The sequence below is a fragment of the Phascolarctos cinereus genome, unplaced genomic scaffold (assembly GCF_003287225.1).
Source record: "Phascolarctos cinereus isolate Bilbo 61053 unplaced genomic scaffold, phaCin_HiC Scaffold_7;HRSCAF=346, whole genome shotgun sequence".
Lineage (NCBI taxonomy): Eukaryota > Metazoa > Chordata > Mammalia > Diprotodontia > Phascolarctidae > Phascolarctos > Phascolarctos cinereus.
The window spans coordinates 169,718,117-169,738,639 of NW_027556180.1; the positions used below are offsets into that span (position 1 = coordinate 169,718,117).

The window sequence follows — 20,523 nt, forward strand, 5'->3', positions numbered from 1 at the left end:
TAACTGAGGAGGGAGAGGTGGGAATAGAGAGAAGCTGCTTTCTAGGCTATTAATAACCAGGTCCTAATGGGCACAGTGTCAATTTACAGTATTCTAAACCAGAGGGGAAACCGGCAGACCTAATAACGTAAAACCAGTGACTTGGATGTTGACTTCCAAGTAGAGCAACTCTTAGAGAAAGCATGTTATCCAGCTCAATTTTGAAATAACACAGAATCATTTTAGGATCCTTACCCACTATGTTAGGCACTTAATGTATTTTCTTATCTCTTGACAGAATTCTCCAAGGCAATGTCAGGACCATATTTCAGAATTCATCCCTCTCACCTCTCTACCAAGTCCAAGCTATCGAAGCAATGAGCTCACCAGTTCCCCCCCGGCCAGCAGGTCTCATTCTCATTCTAAAAAAGTGATGCTGACATACTGGAAAAGTCATGATTATTCAGTCCTCCCGCTTGGGTTTAATTTTTCCAATAACTATTGCAAGTCCAGTGCAAGACATTGCTACCATGGGTCAGGTTTGGAAACGCCCGAATGACAGATCACCAATTCAAGCCTTTAAAGAACTGCATTTTTGAATGTGTGTGTGTGTGCGTGTGTGCACGCGTGCGTGCATGTGTGTGTGTGTGTGTGTGTGTGTATTCTGTTTCCAGAAGAGGGAACAAATATGTAATAAAACTTAAACTAAGAAGTACTTGGCTCTTACTGTCTGGAGTAATGATTAAGCAGACAGAATTGAGAGCCTGAAGTCTATGTCCTTCCAGGCCTGATGTGGCCTCTTCAAAAAAAGTTTTTTTTGAACTGCTAAAGCAATGAACATCTTACACAGTCTGGTACTGTGAGGCTGGTAGCACTTAGAAGTCCCCTTGTTCTGTGTTAAAAAGTTTTGGGTTTTTCTTTTTTCTTTGTTTCTTCTCTTTCTTTTTTTTTCTTACACATACGTTGCTTGCTTCTACCTACCGTCTTCAGTCACTTCCTCTTACTTGAAGTGGATAGTTTCAATGAAGGACCTACATTTTGGTATCAACAGTTCAGTTTTGAGCCAGAAGCTATGACCTCAGATATCTCCAGTGACAGTTACTTCATGCATTTCCCAGATGTTTCTGATACTTCTTTTTGTCATCCTTCTTCCCTGGCTCTCCCAACCACTTTTCCTCCCATGCTTTGTCCGTAAAACAAACTGACGTGGCCTCTGCGATCATATCTCTTGTCAGGAAACGCACTTCTAATGCTTGTATTTTCTGAAGTGGCCAAATGAAGCATCTGTATGGTCATGTGTATTGGTTTTCCTAGTAGAAAAAAGAGATGCCATTTTTATGTTCAACCCTCCAAGGGGAAGCTGGATGTTGTATGTAGTACTGGCATTTTGCATGTCAAACTCAAAATCACTTGTGCTGAATGTGTTAATTTATCATGATATGTCCTAGAAAAGTTAGAGTGAATTCAGTTTATTTTTATTCCCTCCCCATCACCTCGATGCCTCCATGGATAAAGTGTTTGTGTGTGACTGTGTGAGCGAATGTAATTGGTACCAATTAGGAAATGCTGATATTTTAGCTTTTCCTCTGAGAGCTCTGAGATAGTATTTTGTCAGACTTCAAAGGATAGAACTTCTTGGTCCCTGTTAATGGAAAATTTTATTCCAGGGCCTTTAAGAAAAGGGGAGCTGAATTTAGGACAATTGCTAGGGGACTTTGGCACAAATGATTGACTGTAAGGTCATTATATAGCACCCTATGTTATAACGAAAAGGGAAGTCGGGAATCTAGCCGCCTGATACATAACCACCAGGTGGCAATTGTCTTTCAAAATAGACTTAAAACTTATTTCAGATTGAAAGGATATAGTTACAAGATAGCCTTTCAATTTTTTAAAAGCAATACAGCCAGCTTGTACTTCTTCCAAGGCTCTCTAGTGTTTACCAGACCTTGTGCTAATTTTACAACTAGGTTTGTCCTTTGTCTTGGGATTCTGTCCAGTGTACTGTTTGGGAAGGTGTAAATGACTGAAGGATTGCTTTAAAAGTCCCCGTTATTTTTAACGTACCCAGTGTTTGTTTATATGAACACTCTCCATGACATGTTTGAATGACCATTAAATTAGCATATTTCAATTTGAGTGTCAAACTTAAACAGTGAATACTTACTCCTTTTTAGAAAGGCCTCGTCCAAGGACCACATATAAATAACTTTGCCCATTCCTAGAATGCCTAGTGTGATGATCAGAAAATGGTGTGTGTGGGAATCAATATTGAGAGCTCGTTCTTAGACATTTGATGTTAGTCATTTGAGAGCATAGGGTTTTCACCTATAAAATATTTATTTGAATTATAGAGAATGTTTTTTTCCTAAACGGCGCACTAATGACAAGAACCAGTGAATTATTTTAAAGTTGCTGGAATATTTTAATGAATTATGAGCACTTATCATACCAAAGATTAGGCTGAATAAAGTTTGGCTGTCAACAAGAAGTCATTTTCCTGCTGCCCTAGAGACTAAAAAGCATAGCATTTTTAGCTTGAAGATTTAATGTTAGTGTTTCAACAAGAACCCTTTCAGTTTCAAGGAATACCATTCTGTCATGGACTCTGGCAGTATTATAAACTTAGTCATTGCCTCCTTGGATGTCACACTCAGAATCATACCATTCATAAACACTGGTGTATGTATTTTTTTAAAGATTTTTTTAAAACCTAATATGGGTATAAATGTAATACCTGTAGTGGTGACAAATTTCCTGTGCATTTAGTTAACAAATTATTTGTAATGTATTTTTTTAGAAATCTTAAAATTGCCTTTGCACTGAAATATTTTTCATAGCTGTTTATATAATCTCTTTTATGCATTCATTTGTTAACACACCATTTCTAATTTTTTATGTTTTGAAAAGTTTTTTAATTTTATGGGTTTTGGCCACTTTCGATTTAAATTTCGCTGATAGTTGTGACTGAATGTTTAAAAATCTGATGAATGTGAAAATTTCAGATTTGATTTCTTGCTTTCTCTTTCTCCTAAACTATTGCTGTTTCTGATGGTAGTAAATAATGTAAGGCACATCTCCAAATGGTAGTTTGCGAAGTTTTTTTCACCTTAATCCTTTGTAACTTCATCCTACTTTGGTTTTTGGGTTTTTTTCCTTTTCTCATTTCCATCCTTTAGCCTTAAATAAGAAAATTCTTGCTTGGTGATTGAATATGCTGGATTCCTGCTCTGCCTGCTAACCAAAAGTTTACTACATCCTTCGGACAATTTAACTCTTTCATTGAAAATCACTAAGACTTTACAGAGTCTAAAATATGTTTTAGAATTTAGCCTGAATTATTACATGGACATACCTAGATATTTTAAATCGATTATGGGGTTGGGAAGAGATGCAAATGTTTGGCCAGGGACAGTGAAATGGAGAAAAGGAAGAATTGCATTTTTACATCCGATTCAACAGCAGCTTCTTTACATTAATTAGTTCTTATCATATTTGCCTTATAATGTTGCAGATTATATAAGAACCTGCTTTCGGGCCCTTGGATTTAAAAATCCTATTTACTGCATTAGATATATACAATACAGAGATAATGAGAAGTTTGTAGTTTCACCAATGTGTGGAGTTCCTAGAGCGGGGAGTCCAGACACCAAAGCAAATGACAACCAGTCTGTGACTCCGAAATTAAATCCTAAGGAGTTACTGGAGGCGCGTTAAGTGATTTTTCCTGGGGTACAGAGTGAGTTTCTAGTCAGAAGCAAGATTTGAACCCTGGTCTTTCTGGCCTAAAGCCCCAGATTCTAAGTGATAAAGTTATGATTTACCATGTTTGAATGCAAACTTTACTGCTCCCGCTCTCTTTCCTTAGAAGTTTTTTCTTTTTAATATACCAATACATGAGTGATTTTGTCTATATTTTCATCCCTCTGTTACTTCCAACTCTGGTAATCCATGATCTCATACATACATATACACACACATACATAACCACACTCCTTTCTTGAGCCCTCATCATCCTTCTCTTTTTCCTAGGGTGGTTCCAGACTTCGTTCTACTCCCCCCAATAGAAGTCTTTGTCCACCTCTGGGAAGGCGGGACCCCCTGTGCATTCAGCTGATAGGCTCTCGGCATAGACATTCTAGCACACCTTTCTCCAGCAGGCACACTGGTTAGGCACCCCATCACCACCACAAAATTTCTTTACTGATGAGTGTAAAGGCTTCCCTGGACAGAGATCTTTCTCCGTCAGGGACACTCCACCTAAAATACCAGAATCTCTGCTTACTATCCTTCAGTTAAGTGAGCTCTCTGGGGGCCAAAAAGAGGGGATATGGCTTCCAAAGAAGGCGCTCCCTGTTCTGCTTAAGTGCCCTCTAGGGAAGGCTGGGCTGCCTGCTGTTTGTTAGGGGAATAACCCTATTCCAGAAGTCATCTGGAGTAAGCCATTTCTCTCTGTGTCCATTCCTATTTCAAGAAATAACACAAACTTCCCCACATATTTGATTCAGTAGAGTGAACAAGGCAGACCAAATAAGAATGAAGTGTGAGAGTTATATCTCCCATTGGACATTGACATTCATTACAGCTAATGTACACAAATTGTATGTACAATTTATGTGGGATAGATTTGGGAGGATGAAGCATGTTGAAGAGGGGAGGAGAATGACAGATTGTGTATCACTTCCTAGCTTGCCTTGATTAAATTGTTGCAGCTTTAACAAAAATGTTTCATACATGCTGTTAGAACCGTTTTAAATAGACATCAACCAAATGTTCTGTGAAAGCTGGAGAAAGTATTTCAGGCTTTGTCTTTTTCTTAACCACTGAATATTTATGTATTTCTGCACTGGTTAGTAAGAAACGATTACCATTGTTTTTATCTTATAATATCCTTAAGATTATTTATTTGACACATAATACAAAGGCTTGGATCATACTTTTCTTGCATTACTCATTTTTCTGGTGTCACCCATTTGTCTGGATCCCATTGGTATGCAACTTTCAAACAAGGTGAAAAATGTCGGTGAGCCCCTGCAATCCTTATTTTTTTCTTTTTTTTTTTTTTGAAAGCCAGGGTTTAGGGGAATGGGGGACAAAAATCATTCTGATAATGTATCTATAAACAAAGCTTTAATGGAAACTTGTTGGAAGTATTATAAAAGTGTGATTCTACTTTTGCAGAAAAAAATCTAAAGATCAGTTTATATAGCTTTATTTTTTACTTTATCAAAATATACAGAATTTTAATATACTGTACATTGTCTCTGACTGAAATTATTATGTGTGTATATGCATTGCCATTGAAAGTATCCATTCATTATGTAACATAAAGGCAAATCTTCCAAAAATGCCATTGGAGGAAAAAATAGTTACCACTGTATTTAACATAAATGGTATCTGTAGTTGTCATCATCATGAAATATTGGAATTTCTTTTTTAATTGTTAAATTCAGTAGGTGCATTTAACAGACAATAAATCAGCTTTTAAACAGTAATGTTTAATTGATAACAATTCATTAACCTGCTCTGAAAAGTCAAACTGTGGACTCAAGTAATTCCTACATTTCTGTAAAGTTTATTTTGTTTGCTGCTGTTTTTAATTTTCATTTCTGAAGGTATCAAACTATGACCTGTTAAAATTCAGTTTTGGACTTTTCTGCCGATTATATAAGCAGGAAATCAGATTCTGCTTGCAATAAAGAAAAAATGGCTCATTTAGTTTCTTCAGAAACAAATAAAATCTCACAAGGGGTGACTTTGCCAATTTCTGTTAAGTTATAACCAACAGTGAGTTTATAGAATTAAAATTTCCATTAATGGCTTTGTACTCCTAATTTGAAGAAGAGGGCTGTTTTACTTTGGTAAGTATTTTTTTATTTGTAATTATTTCCATTGATTATTATAATAGAGTTTTAGTGACAAGAAAAAAACGGTCAAACAGAAAAATGATCCATTCCTTACCCTGTCGAGCTAAAGGAACCTTTCTGAGCTCCTTCTCTATTCACAAGCAAGAACTAGTTCAGAATACCTGATGGATTGTTAGTTGAATAGGAGTGCTACCCCTTATCTAGCTTTAATGTCAGCCTTATGAAAATGAAAGATCTTTGTTTTCTACTAAGGTATAAGACTAGGCACCCAGAATCATATGCATAAACTAGCAAGGTGGAGTTTTCTCCTCTTCTTTCTTGAATTGTTTGGAAACTCCATCTCTAGTTACTGATGCTTTCAGATTTCACAATTTGGATTTGGAATTTTTTAAAAGACCTGGATTCTGACCCCAGCTCTACTTCTTAGCTCTTCCATGACTGAGCTTGGGCAAGTCACTTCATAAAGTTGTTGGAATTGTCATCAACCCACAGAGGGGTAGGAGTGAGGGAGCTGGGGAGAATCTCCTCTCCAGACTAATTGCAAGCCCTGCCAGGTGATGAGATCCACTAAAGGAGAGACCTGACTTGTTCATCTTTGTGTTTACTAGCCTCTAAAGTGCTCTAAACATAATAGATATTTAATAATTATTTGTTGGACAGAATCATTCCCCTTATTACTATACTAAGACAACACATAACATTCACAAGAGATGCATTGAGGTACCCCATGAGTACAAATACCCATGCAACCTAAAAAAAAGTAAAAAGCAGAAGCAGTTTGAATCCATTACCTTAATGTTCCTTGGTGCTGATGCAAAATCTGAATTAGATAGCCGTGGTTCCTACCCTATGGCTAAACAATAAAAGCAAATAGATAAATTACAGGGGGACGGGGGTCAAGAATATGCAAGAAGGTGGAATATAGGCATATATGTGCTGCTCACACCTGTCATTTTTTTCACTTTGAATTATTTCGGGTACTCCCAGTAATCCATATGGGGGTGAAGGGCAGAGTAAGAAAAACGAAAGAATTAGAAAACATGGTCAGATTGGAAGGAAGGTCTAGAAGGGAAACATCAAAGATACCTTTGGCCTCCTTCTAGTTATTGTCTCACAAGACTGGACAGTTGATCTCACACATTTAAGTCTTTTAAAGGGTAAGAAAGGGGAACACATTTTCCACAAACTGCTTCTGCTGCCTTTGCTGTTGCCCCTCTGTACCTTATTATCCTGAGAGATTCTTTACCGTTTTTCCCCCGTCAATTCTCCGCAAAGGCTCTACCTCACTTGGCTGGATGCTTCTCTCTACCGTTGTTTTTGTATTTTAAGGCTATCGAGGTACTGCTTGGGCTGACCATCAAAATTTTTCTATTTTCTCTATATGAAACAATACCTCCTCTCTAATTGTATATTTTCCTCAGTACAGTATCTCTTCTGCCACTTTCCATGTAGAATTCATTAGTCATATGCTGCAGCCTCTGATGCCCAGTGGGTATGAGCACAGCATGATTTTTTTAAAAAATTAATGCTAAATCAAGGACAGAATTTAATAAGCATTTATTGAAGCACTCTATTACGTGTTAGTGTTTTTCCCAGTAGTATAAGCAGGTAGAGGGGAAAAGACTAGAAGATTTAAAGTTAAAAGACCTCAATTTGAATCCTGGCTCTGGCCCCTTACTGTTTCTATGAATGACCTTGGACAAGTCACTTGGACTCTAATCTTCTCCTTCCTTATCTCTAAAATCAAAGAGATTGGACTCATCAAGGGAAACTAGGTCTTGCTATCTTGCTATTTATCTCATGATTTTAATCTCCTATTAACCATTTTTATATCATTATCCTTATCAGTCCAAAGATTGTCTTTGACAAAGAAAACAATCTAAATAAGATTGAGCAGTTCTGCCTTCTCTCTCCCTCATGTGTTATCTTCCCAGCTACTCAGACCAGCCTTCCTGTCCGTTTTAATCCTCTTCTTTTGTTAAAGGTGGAGGGGGACACAATTTTTTCTGTCTGTGGCTATTGCCTTACCTTTGGTATTGATGATAACTTGTCCAAATGCTTGCTTCCTACCTTCGTAGAACAATGCCTTCAATTTCATCCCTTTCTGTACTTGGAATTAGGACACCTGGTGCAGTAACAAGGATGCCAGATTTGGAATCAGGGGACCTAGCTCCACTTAGCGCATCGCTTGTTCTTTTGGAGCCTATAACTAAGCAATCTGAAAGCTGCCTTCCAGTTCTTAATCCGCAGTCCTATGATCCCAGCCCTAAAATTCTAGTACTGCTTGGCTAAAGTGGTGTGGAGACAGGAGAATTCAAGCATAACCATTAAGAACACATAGGGGGCAACTAGATGGCGCAGTAGATAAAGCACTGGCCTTGGAGTCAGGAAGACCTGAGTTCAAATTTGACCTCAGACACTTGATACTCACTAGCTGTGTGACCTTGGGCAAGTCACTTAACCGCAACTGCCTCACCCCCCCAAAAAAAAAAAACAACCACATAGAATTGGGATTGATAAATGAGGAGGAAGTTGGTCCAGGAATGGGGTGTAGGGGAGAAGTATCCTAAATTAAGGTAAAGAAGAGGGAATGAGAGAACTTTGAAGAGACTCATCTGAGTTAAAGAGAAAGTGTTTGGATAGGAAGATTAGGAAAGCATTTGTTTAACATTTCTGAAACAACTCTACTATGTCATCTTATAATTAACAGGCACATTTTATGAGGCTTTGTAGACAAAGGCTGTTAATTGCCCCAGAAAAATCCCCTGTCCCCAGGATGACATCAGACAGGCTTCTAGCTCACTTTCTCATGAAGAAGTAAATGCAGAGGGTAGGCCTGAAAGTACAAGGGGTGGGCTTTTGGGTTTGGTTGGTTTTTTTTATTATTATTATGGGACACCTTCCAAATCTGTATACCTGCCTTAGGTGAAAGGAATGTGTGGTCATACAAATGAAGGCAGCTGTGGCTGTGGATGATTGCATATTCAGATAGGGACACAGGTTTATTTAAACCAAATGATGGCACATTGGATTTGTAGTGCTGCAGGTACAAAAAAAAATGGTGCTTTGCACATGTGTTTAGGTACATAAACAATAATCTGATTAATTTGGGAAATCTCCCACAATCTGAAATTTTTAAATTTTCAGATAAGTCTCACTTTTCAGGGGGAAAAAATGACAACTTTACAAATAGTGTCTTAATAAAATGACTGCAGAAAAGGAACTTGAAGGAGCCTTCTTCCTGAGATCAAGAAAGACAAGATACTAGGGCATGATGAGTTTCCCCCCCTTTTTTTTTTTTAAACATTCATATTAAGGGCAGCTAGGTGGCACAGTGAATAGAGCTCTGACCTTGGAGTCAGGAGGACCTAAGTTCAAATCCAGATCTCAGACACTTAATACTTACTAGCTGTATGACCCTGGGCAAGTCACTTAACCCCAATTGCCTCACCAAAAAGCAAAAAAAAAAAATTCATATTCATGCATTTTCATGAAATATTCTGTGACATTGTAATAGGTGGGTAAAGTCTTTTTTAAAAATTTATTTTGATTTATCAACAATCACTTCCATATGCTTTTGAGTTGAAAATTTTTCTCCCCCTTCCTCCCCCCACCCTCCCCAAGATGGCGCACAATCTGATACAGGCTTTACATTTACATTGGGTAAAGTCTTCATAAACAGAACTGTGGTTAGGAACAAGAGGGAAGATTGTGCTGGACTAGGAGGCAGGAGTGACTGAATTCCTGCTTTTGACACATATTTTGCTAGTCTCATGACTGGGGGCAAATCACTTAATTTTTCTGCTTATTAGTTTCCTCATTTTTAAAAGGAGGGTAGTACCAGGTATTGGGCCGGTTTCATACATCGATTGTAAAAATGAGATACATGTTTTGTTTTGGACATTGACAATGTGGAGACTTCTTTTGTTTGACTGTATTTGATATGAGGGTTTGTTTTTTTTAATTGAGGAGAAAGGGATAGAGTTTCCCCTTGCCCCCTCCCAATGAGATTAGACCAGAAAGATGATCAGAATAAAAATTCTTTAAATGAGAAAAAAATAAACATCTCTCAAAAGGATCAAATCAGATGCACTACCTTTAGATGCATTATGATTACATAATTAGTTAAAGCCCTATGCAAATGTCAGCTCTTTATTATACAAACAAACAGAAACATCCAGGGGTTTCAGTTGTTTGCTTTGCATCTTAGGAATGAGGCTAGGCAAAATCAAGGAATACATTTATCAGAACCAAAGCATACATCAGGAATAGAGAGTAAATGTCACCATTTTATGTCTAATACTTTATTGTAAATAGCATTTTTTTAAACTCCATTCTTGTAGCTTTAATTAGTTGAATAATTAGCAGGTGCTTTGAGAAGCCATTCCTAATTATGTGGCTTAAACATTGATAGTTTCTTATATTACTAACCAATTTGCAGTTGATTCCATTCAAAAAATAGTGTTACAAACATTTGCCAGGAAATATTAGGCTTACAAAATCAGGATTTGTACGATACCATTATCTGAAGATCCTACTGTACTCATTCTGCACTAATTCAGATTGTAGTAGGAATAGAATGATAGTCCTGGAAATACATATACAAATTCATAGTCCACAGATTTAGAAGGAAAGGACCTTAGAGGCCATCAAATCCATTTTATTGATGAGGAAACTGAGGCACAGGTTATGACTTACCAAAGGCCACACAGGTAGTAAATGGTATCTGTTCCCCTTTTCTAGTGTATCTCAGATCATTTTGCAAAATGATTTAATGGAATTTTGAAAGATCTATTACACTAGTCAATGTCCCAAATGTCACAGATGGGAAAGATTTGGTTAATCTAGATGTCTGTTGTCTAAGATTTAGTTCCAAATTATAAAGATTTATACGATTATTTGATTTGGTGTGATATTAAAAAAAAAAAGAAATGCAGTTAATTATTAAAACAACTGCAATGGGTTATAATAACAGCTTAAATGTAATTCTCAGTTTTCAGATGGACAAACCAAGGCTGAGATCCTAGACCATCTGGCCAGTTTCCTCAAATAGCAAGCAGGTGGATCTAGTACTGAAACTCAGTCTTCTGAATCCAAAGCCATGCTTCTTTCATGTACACCATACTCTATATTGCTATTAGAACTATCAGATCTTGAGTAACAAATTGCCTCCAAAAAAACATTAACAAATAAGTCTGAGATGTGATCCAGATGAAGGCATCAGGAAAGCTAGATCCTCTTAGTTTTTATCTTGATCTACCTGTTAGAGAAGCTAGCAGTTGTAAATGGTCACTTTTGCTCCATGAAAATATTTTTCTCAAGTCTTATTGGTGGGAAAAAGAGACTTGAACATCTGAAGGTAATCTTTATATACAAGAGCGCAAAGCGGCATGGCGTAGATAGGACTCTTACAGGACAACCAGGAAATTCTATGTCTGGCTTCTCCAACAACCAGCCTTTTGGTATTGGGGATGTTATCACTTAACCTTAGGCATCCTCTCTTCCTGCTCCTTTATTTTATAGATTATGAGATTCAGACTCCAAAGAGGCTAATCAGGGGTGGGTAAGCTGCAGCCTGGAGGCCAGATGTGGCCCTCTGGGTCCTCAAGTACAGCCCTTTGACTGAATTCAAACTTCACAGAACAGATCCAATATAACTAAGAGGAAAACCTAAGAGAACAGTCTTAAGCAGTGATAGTGAGGCTTAGGTAAACTAGAAGAACACTATCAGAATTATACTATGGGATGTTGCTGAGAGTGGTCCTCGAATGTCCTTCTCTAGGAATCATCTGATATGTTTCTTATTTGCTCAGGATAAAAAGCCAATGACTTTGTGCTGATTATTTCAAGTTGCTTTCAAGATGTCTGTTTTTTAAAACTTCAGCATTTACGTTTGGCTGTGCTCACCCCACTTGCTCAAGCCAGACGTCCCTTCCTCCTGTTGTTTTCTGGAAACTTCTTTGCTGAGCTTGTTACAAGACATGGCCTTATTGGGCTCCGTAGTATCTTGCTGCTTGCGATATCAGTGGGGAACCATCGGTGGTACAAAATCAGTGAGAGACACCTGAGTTAAAGCAAGCCCTCTTCAGGAAGTAAAACTTCCAACCGTCCCTTGCCCTGATGTGAAGGAGATGGGGCCCAGGAAGACTGACAAAGGGCTGGTGAAGTTGGGTGTGCCAAATCCAAGAGCAGCTTCTGAAAGACCATGCTCATTAATAGCCCTGTCTGCCTCCTACCACAGTCTGAAGACCATCATACCCGAGGCTCCAGCTACCTAACTGTATCTTGTAGTGTGAATTAAATCTAATAAAAGCTTATTAATAAATGCATCACTGGCCTGACCAATTCTTTTATGAAACTCCGGGTCCCCCAACTGTTACAATAGACTGAGACATGAACAAGAGTCAGCACAATTTTTTCTGGTGATTATGAGATTACAGTTGTAAGATTACAGATCTTGAGCTAGAAGGCAGCCCAGAGACCATCTAATCCAATCCCCTGAGGTTACAGGTGAGGAATTAGTGCTAGGGATAACACCATGAGGTTAAGTGACTTTCCCAAAGACACAGGTAGTGTTAGAGGAGGGATTTGAACTCGGGTCTTCTGACTGAAGGCTCAGTGTCCTTTCCGTTATTTCAGGCTGTAAAGAGAGAGAAAAAACTTCCAATTTTACGCCAGAAAAAACAGCATTTGACATGTTTTCAAACACCCCCAAAGAACAATTAATTGCATACTTTTCGCCCAAAGGAGAGTTGAAAGTGTTAGAATTAAGATGGTCCTTATAAGTCATCTAAGGGGCAGCTAGGTGGTGCAGTGAATAAGAGCACCAGTCCTGGAGTCTGAATTCAAATCCAGCCTCAGACATTTACTAGCTGTGTGACCCTGGGCAAGTCATTTAATACTGATTGCCTTAAAAAAAAAAAGTTATTCAAGTCCAAACTCTCCCAGTGCAGTAATGTCATCTACAAACATTTGGAATAAGCAGACATCCAGCATCTACTTGAACACTGCTAGTAACATGGAGCAGGTTATCTTATGCATCTTAACAACATATGATGCTATAAGCTCCAAATGGACATACAATCTAAATATGTGGTCGTTTTTAACACTAGATACCAGGAGACTAGATACCTGTCACTACTATGGCCGGATTGGGAGGGGACAGATTTATTCTTCACCAAACAAAGAATAGAAATTATAAAAGATAATACAAATCATTTCAATGCCATAGAATTAAAAAGCTTGTGCACAAACAAAATGTTACTACAACTGAAAAAAAAAAAGACCAAGCACATATATTTGGCATTCTCTCTCTTGAGACAGTAAGTCAGAACAGAGGCAACAAGTCCCATGCCCACAAAATCTGTATTGATGTGTTAGGAGAAAACAGAAGATGAGGACAAAAAGAAGCAGTCTTGCAGACTAAAGAGCAATCTCTTTGGAAGCCTTCGTGCCTAAGGACTACCCCCAAACTCCTGGGGAGAAAGGAAGTTGCCAGAACGAAAAGCTCCTTTTATTGAAAGTTTTCTTCTCACTTTGGGCCAACAGTAACATGGGATGTCAGGTTGAATAGCTCACCTGGAACCCCATTAGCAAGAGCTCAGCTGCCACCAACCAGTTTGGGGGTAGGCTGGATGCTATGATGGGTTTCTTAATGACCAGGAAGGCAAAAAATAGGATCGCAGAATTAAGAGCTGGAAGGTACATCAGTGAGCATCTAATCCAACTAAGACATTCAAATGCGACCCCAGACATATAACACTCACTAGCTATGTGACCCTGGGCAGGTCACTTAACCCCAATTGCTTCACTCCCCCTCCCAAAAAAGGAAGAAAGAATAGAAGGAAATAAGGAAAAAATTATTCACTTTCCCAGTAAACTTGACTTCCTTCAAAATTTCCTGTCATCAGGTTCTCAGACTCCTGCTATTTGTCATTTTTCCTTACTCCCCTATTAAGTAAACTGATTAGTCTCATCAGTTCTCCTTCCACAACATTTCTCACATTCATTCTCTCTTCTGCATTCACACAGCTGCCCCCTAAGTTCAGGCCCTCATCCCTGTTCTCCTGTGCTACAATAATAACCTGAAGTTTTTCTGCTTCTAATTTCTCCTCTTTCCAATTCATCCTCCACTCTGCTGGCCATAATAATCTTCCTTTTATTCCTGATCGTGGCTTTCCACTGTTCAGTAATCTTCGGTGGCTTCCTATTGTCTCTAGGATAAAATAAAAATGCCTGAGCTTAGCATGTAAAGCCTTCCTCCATGACCTGGCCCAGTCTAACTTTTCAGACGTTTCATATTACTCCCCTTTGCATATTCTACATTCCAGCCAAACTGAAACAACTTTGTTTTTGTTTAGTTGTTTTCTACTTGTCTGACTCTTCGTGATTTCTTTGGGGTTCTCTTGGATACTGGAATGGTTTCCCATTTTCTCCTCCAACTCATTTTACAGATGAGGAAACTGAGGCAAACAGGATTAAATGACTTGCCCAGGGTCACACAGCCAGTAAGTGTCTGAGGCTGGATTTGAACTCAGACTCCAGGCCTGACGCTCTATCCACTGCATCACCTAGCTGTCACTGTGAAACATAACCTCCTTGAAATCAAGGACTATTTCATTTTTGTCTTTGTATTTCTAACATCTAGTACAATGTCTTGCATTCAGTAGATGCTTAATAAATGTTTGTTGAATTCAATCATGGAGTTCTCACCATTATATTGGACAGCATTTGGTACACGTCATTTCATATACCATCTCTTTCCCAGAAGCTCAAATCTATAGTTTGAATTAATATTATAGAAAAGTGACATTTAAATGGCATTTTCTCACAGTTTTTTAGGGATTTCTTTTGAACTCTGTTAGACATTATGGGGCATGCTATGCATGCACATATATATAGTATTCTATGTATACATCTACATATATGTTACACATGTACATGTGTGTATATATGTAATCTGAAGTTAAAAGAATTTTATTTGAGTCATTGAAGAAGGCATGGAAGAGGAAGAAGGACTGAGCTGAGCCAAGGAAGATTGGTAAGATTTAGGTTCATTATGATAGGAAAGACAGGAGGGTATTCTGTGTCAAAAGAGCTGAATGAGCAAAGGCTAAATGTAGTACTGTTCAGTTTATTTGACATCCAGATTATATTGAAGGCCTTAAAGTCAATCATGTTTGTGTTATTGTTTTATCCTGAGTGTAGAGGCTCTTCAGACCAATTTCTTTTTTTTTTAAGTTTTTTAATTTATTTTAAGCTTAAATACAAAATAAGAAAAGAAAAAAACATTGCCATGTACACAACAGAGCATGAGAGGGTTAGGTATTAAGCAATAAATAAGCATTTCAAGAAAACCTATATGATATATATTACACATTATTTTCAAAGCTGTCTGCTTTCTTATGGTTTGCTTTTATCCTCTGCTATGCACTTTTTACTTTATATTTTTCTCCTTCCCCCACCCCCCTCCACCCCAAGAAGGCTACAATTAAGCCCACACATGCATATATACATATACACATGCATGTATACATACACATACATATATATATATATACACATGCATAGATATCCATAAATATACACATATATCCTCAAACACATAAGACAATATTATGCTTATTTTCACTTGTCATCCATTTCTCTGTACATGGATGGCATCTTCCTTCATAAGTCCAAATCTTTCTATATTTTTCTAAATCCACCAGCTTTTCATTTCCTATACCACAACAACATTCTGACCCAGTCACATTCTATCTGGGACATTGTCTATGAGAGTTTTTTTTTTCAATTTTCTTCATTCCCTCTATTCTTGGCTATATAGATTTTATTTGTACAAGAAAATTTTAATTTAAAATAATCAAAATTATCCATTTTACACTTCAACACTGTTCTCACCTTATAATATGGTTTAAGGTCTGATACTACTAAATCTAGTTCCTTCATGTCTTTTCCCCTGGTTTCCTTGAAGTTCCTGGCTCTCTGTTCTTCCAAATGAACCCTGTTATTAATTTTTTCTGACTCAGTAATATAATTTTTAATAATTTGATGGGAATGGCTTACATAAATAGATTAGTTAGGCAAAATTGTCATTATATTAGCTTTACCTACCCATGTGCAATGAATATTACTTCAGTTATTTAGATCTAACCGTATAAAAGGTGTTTTGTGTTTATATTTGTATAGTTCCTATGTCTGTTTTGGCAGGTATACTCTCATGTTTTTTAATACTGCCTAGTTATTATATGGTCTAAAACTTTTAATTAATATGGCTAACATATAGTGTAGTTTCCCCGGTTTTCCCTTTTGATTAAATCTATTTTAGCTTTAACTTTGTCTGAGATCATGATTACTACCCCTGCTTTTTTTCATAAGTTTTACTCCTGACCTTTATGTTATGCTTGTTTAAGACCAGTGTAATAAAAATTATTCCTATCTTCTATTTGCACAGGAGGACAGTTGATTCTAGTAATTCTAGAAATTCCTGACTATTTCCATTCAAATATTCTTTTATTCTCCCTTTCCTTTAGCCCCAATTTCATCCTATTTACTAGAGGGGGATAAATAGGTTTAGGAGATCCTGAAAGTTAAACCAGTCCAAAACAGAGCTCATTCTCTCTCCCCCACAAACTCACCTCTCTTGTAAATCTTTCTCCTCTTTTGAGGCACCAACATTCTTCCAGTATCCCATGTTCGTAATGTTAGCATTGTCCTCTACTCTTCACTCTTCCTCCCTCCATATATCCAATCAGTTGGTTGGCAAATCCGATAGAGCACCAGGCTTACAGTGAGGAAGACCTGAGTTCAAAACCAGCCTCAGATATTTACTAGCTGTGTGACTCTGGTCAAGTCACTTAACCTCTGTTTGCCTCAGTTTCCTCATCAGTAAAATAGGGATAATAATAGCACTTACCTCTCAGTGTTGTGATGATCAAATGAGATAATAATTGTAAAGTGCTAAGCACAGTGCCTGGTACATAGTAGATGCTATATGTATTAGCTATTATTATTACTATTACTCATACAACTACTACTTAGTTCAGGTCCCTATTACCTTTAGCCTAGATTATTGCGACAGTCTCCCAAAAGGTCTCTGTGTCTCAAGACTTTGTCCACTTCAGTCTGTCCAATATATATCTCTTCCATGATAATTTTCATGTGTCATTTCACTCCTATACTCAATCAATTCCAGTGGTTTTCCATTGCCTCTACAATCAAATATATATGCCTCTGTTTAGTTTTAAAAGCTCTTCACCACCTGACCCCAATCTACCTTTCTAGCCTTGTCATACATACCTTCCCTTCCCATACTATGCATTCCAGCCAAACTAACCTTCAGGTAGTCCATCTTGCATCTCCGTGCCTTTACAGTGGCTGTCCCCCACACCTGTAATGCACTTCCTCCTCACCTCTACCTGGTAGGATCCCTCCCTTCCAGCAAAGAGACCATCTTCCACATAAAATCCACTCTGATCCCCTTAAATGTTAGTGCCCTCCCTGTCAAACAACTTTGCTTATGTTTTTTAATTATTTTTATACTTATTCTGTATATACTTATATGTCTTTGTGGACTCTCCCATTAGAATGTAAGTTTTTTGCAAACAGGAATTGTTTCATTTCTTATATTTGTATCCCCAGAACCTAATAACCTAATACAGTACCTGTAACATAGAGGGCACTTCAATACTTAATTGTATTCTCTCTCTCTCTCTCTCTCTCTCTCTCTCTCTCTCTCTCTCTCTCTCTCTCTCTCTCTCTCTGTGTCTCTCTCTCTGTCTGTCTCTGTCTGTCTGTCTGTCTCTCTCTCTCTCTCTCTCTCTCTCTCTCTCTCTCTCTCTCTGTCTCTGTCTCTCTTTCTCTGTCTCGGGAGGAAGGCAGTCAGGGTTAAGTGACTTGCCCATGGTCACCCAACTAGCAAGTGTTGAGACCAAATTTGAACTCAAGTCCTTCTAACTCCAGGGCCAGTGCTCTATCCATTGTGCCACCTAGTTACCCCTTGATTGAAATCTCAGAGTACTAAATGAGCACCAAGAAGAATCCTGGCAGTAAATTGGGACACTAATGCACTGTTGGTGGAGTTGTGGACTGATCCAACCATTCTGGAGACCAATTTGGTACTATGCCCAAAGGGCAAACAAAGTGTGCATACCCTTTGACCCAGCAATACCACTACTAGGTCTGTATCCCAAAGAGATCATAAAAAAGGGAAAAGGTCCTACACGCAAAAATATTTATAGCAGCTCTTTTCATGGTGTCAAAATATTGGAAAATGAGGGGATGCCCATCAATTGGGGAATGGCTGAACAAGCTGTGGCATATGAATGTAATGGAACACTACTGTGCAGTAAGAAATGATGAATAGGCAGATTTCAGAAAGACTTGGAAAGATTTGTACAAACTGAGGCAAAGTGAAATGAGCAGAACCAGGAAAACATTGTAGGCAGTATCAGCAACATTGTGGGATGATCAGCTATGAATGACTCAGCTTTTCTCAGCAATACAATGATCTAAAACAAGTACAAAGGACTCATGAAGGAAAATGTTAACCACATCCAGATAAAAAACTGATTGACTCTGAAAGCAAGTCGAAACAAATTTTTGTCACTTATTTTATTCTTTTTCATGTTTTTTTTTCTTTTGATCTGTTTCTTCTTCCACAACTAATATGGACGAATTGGAAATATCTTTTACATGATAGCGTATGTGTAACCTATATCAAATTGCCTACTATTTCTGGAAGATGGGAGGGGAGGGATGGAGGGAGAAAAATTTGGAACTCAAAATCTTGTAAAAATGAATGCTAAAAATTGTCTTGATGTGTAATTGGGGGAAAAAATAAAATACCTTTAAAAAAACAAAGAGTACTTTGTGCCCCCACCACTCCTGCGTGAATTGGATTTAAATGAGGCAGAGTTGCACAAAGCCTGATTAGATTGATGAAAAGAAAGAAAGGCAAGTAAGGTTTTCTGTGCACCCGAAGTACAGCCAGGAACAGTGGTTCTAGGTTTCTGCTGGGCATGGCTAGCAGGAGCTTGCTATCTATTTGGTTATGTGTATTGTCCCACCCTCCAGGTGAAAGCTCCTCAGGACAGGGATCATTTCACTTTTGTTGATATCTACCCCAGGAATTAGTTCAACACCTAGTCAGTGACAGCTCTGAACTCAGACCAATTGGGTTCAATGGTGATATTTTCATTAAATAACTTCATGAGCAATATCTCTCACACCCAGTTCACTACACACGTGTGTGCGCATGCGTGCGCGCACACACACACACACACACACACACACACACACACACACATGGAAAGAGGCCCTCTACTAAAATCACATCTTTTTCTTTCTTTTTTTTTTTTTTGCATTGGCAATTGGGGTTAAGTGACTTGCCCAGCACACAGCTAGTAAGTGTCAAGTGTCTGTGGGTGGATTTGAACTCAGGTCCTCCTTGACTCCAAGGCCAGAGCTCTATCCACTGTGCCACCTAGCTGCCCCTAAAATCACATCTTTTAATGGAAGCTTTTCCGAACCCCTCTTAATTCTAATGCCTCTCTCTGTTCATTATTTCTCATTTATCCTTATGTAACTTACTTGTGTATATTTATTCATCTCTCACATTAGATTGTGAGCTCTTTGAGGACAAGAATCGTCTTTTTATTTTCTCTTAGCACAGTGCCTAGTGTTAAATAAATTAGATAGATTTCAAATCTCTGCTAAGTATCTCTTGGCAATGGCCCTGATTTATTTCCAAAGAGCTGGCCTGCAGCTCAGTGAATATGCCCACAGCAACCTCTTCTTAGCCCTGTGTCTACCTAATGACATGGAGGAAAACAGAGAGGACCCCAAGGGCGAGATTTTGCCCTGGGCCAGAGCTGGTGGAAACTCATGCCCAGCTTCCTGTGTCAGAGGGACCAGCTCTGGGCACGGAGGGGCTACCGGGTAGCTGTGAGCTGGCACTGTTGTGAAGAGGTCATGGTAAAAGAATCATCCCATTGGGCCTGGACCAGGGAATGGCCTGACCTGTGGGTGGGGCTTATCAAGGTTCACCCCAGGGGAACCAGAACTATCCTGTCATATCCCATGTCTCAGATCTCTCACCCCTGGGCTGTTCCGTTTGTGGATGTTGGCTCCAGTGGGGCCATTCCCCATTTCCTCCCAAACAGAACTCCCTTAAACAGTGTTCCCTCCACCGCCACTGCCACCACCCCCAAGCAGCAATACCCCAAACAGCCTCTTCCAACTCAGTCCCTTCCCACTCTTTCCTTGGCCCCTTGGCCCAGGAACTTTTTCCTCATTCTCCCTCCAATGCTGCAGCTAGAGCCTGGGACCTAGACTTTGCAGATCATGCCAAAGCTGGCTGCTGCCACTTCCCCTACTTCCTGGCAGTCAGTAGAATAAAGGTCAGGACCAGCCTGCCAGCCCCTCTCCACAGCTGCCCCTGTGTGGGCTGACTGCGCTCCCTGGCTTTAGGCTAGCATCTCTGCTGCTCTTCTCCTTCCTTCTCTTATTCAACTTCCTAGATATCAAACATCAGCCCTCCTTGCTGTATAACTTCTATCCTTCACAACATAGTGGTCTTGGTTCCTTCTTTAATAAATTGGAGAAGAAAAGAAAAAAACAAAGCAAACTTGATTTCCTTCTACCACACCTCTAACCCTCCCTGGCTTTCATTAGCTTA

The 20,523-nt window shown here is 38.7% G+C and overlaps 1 protein-coding gene and 1 pseudogene across 5 annotated transcripts in view; both read left to right on the forward strand.

The window, feature by feature from the left end:
* ATP11A (ATPase phospholipid transporting 11A) overlaps positions 1-5,474 on the forward strand; it is a 234,538-nt gene extending 229,064 nt beyond the window's left edge. For 2 of the 5 annotated variants that reach the window (XM_020965225.2, XM_020965226.2), the window contains exon 29: positions 278-5,474. In XM_020965225.2, the coding sequence (XP_020820884.1) occupies positions 278-538 (261 nt within the window). In that variant the 3' untranslated portion in view covers positions 539-5,474. The remainder of the gene's footprint in view (positions 1-277) is intronic. The other 3 variants (XR_013483324.1, XM_020965229.2, XM_020965227.2) reach the window with 3 other exon arrangements.
* LOC144454878 (speedy protein C-like) lies at positions 813-20,243 on the forward strand (annotated as a pseudogene).
* Positions 20,244-20,523: the final 280 nt, after the last annotated feature.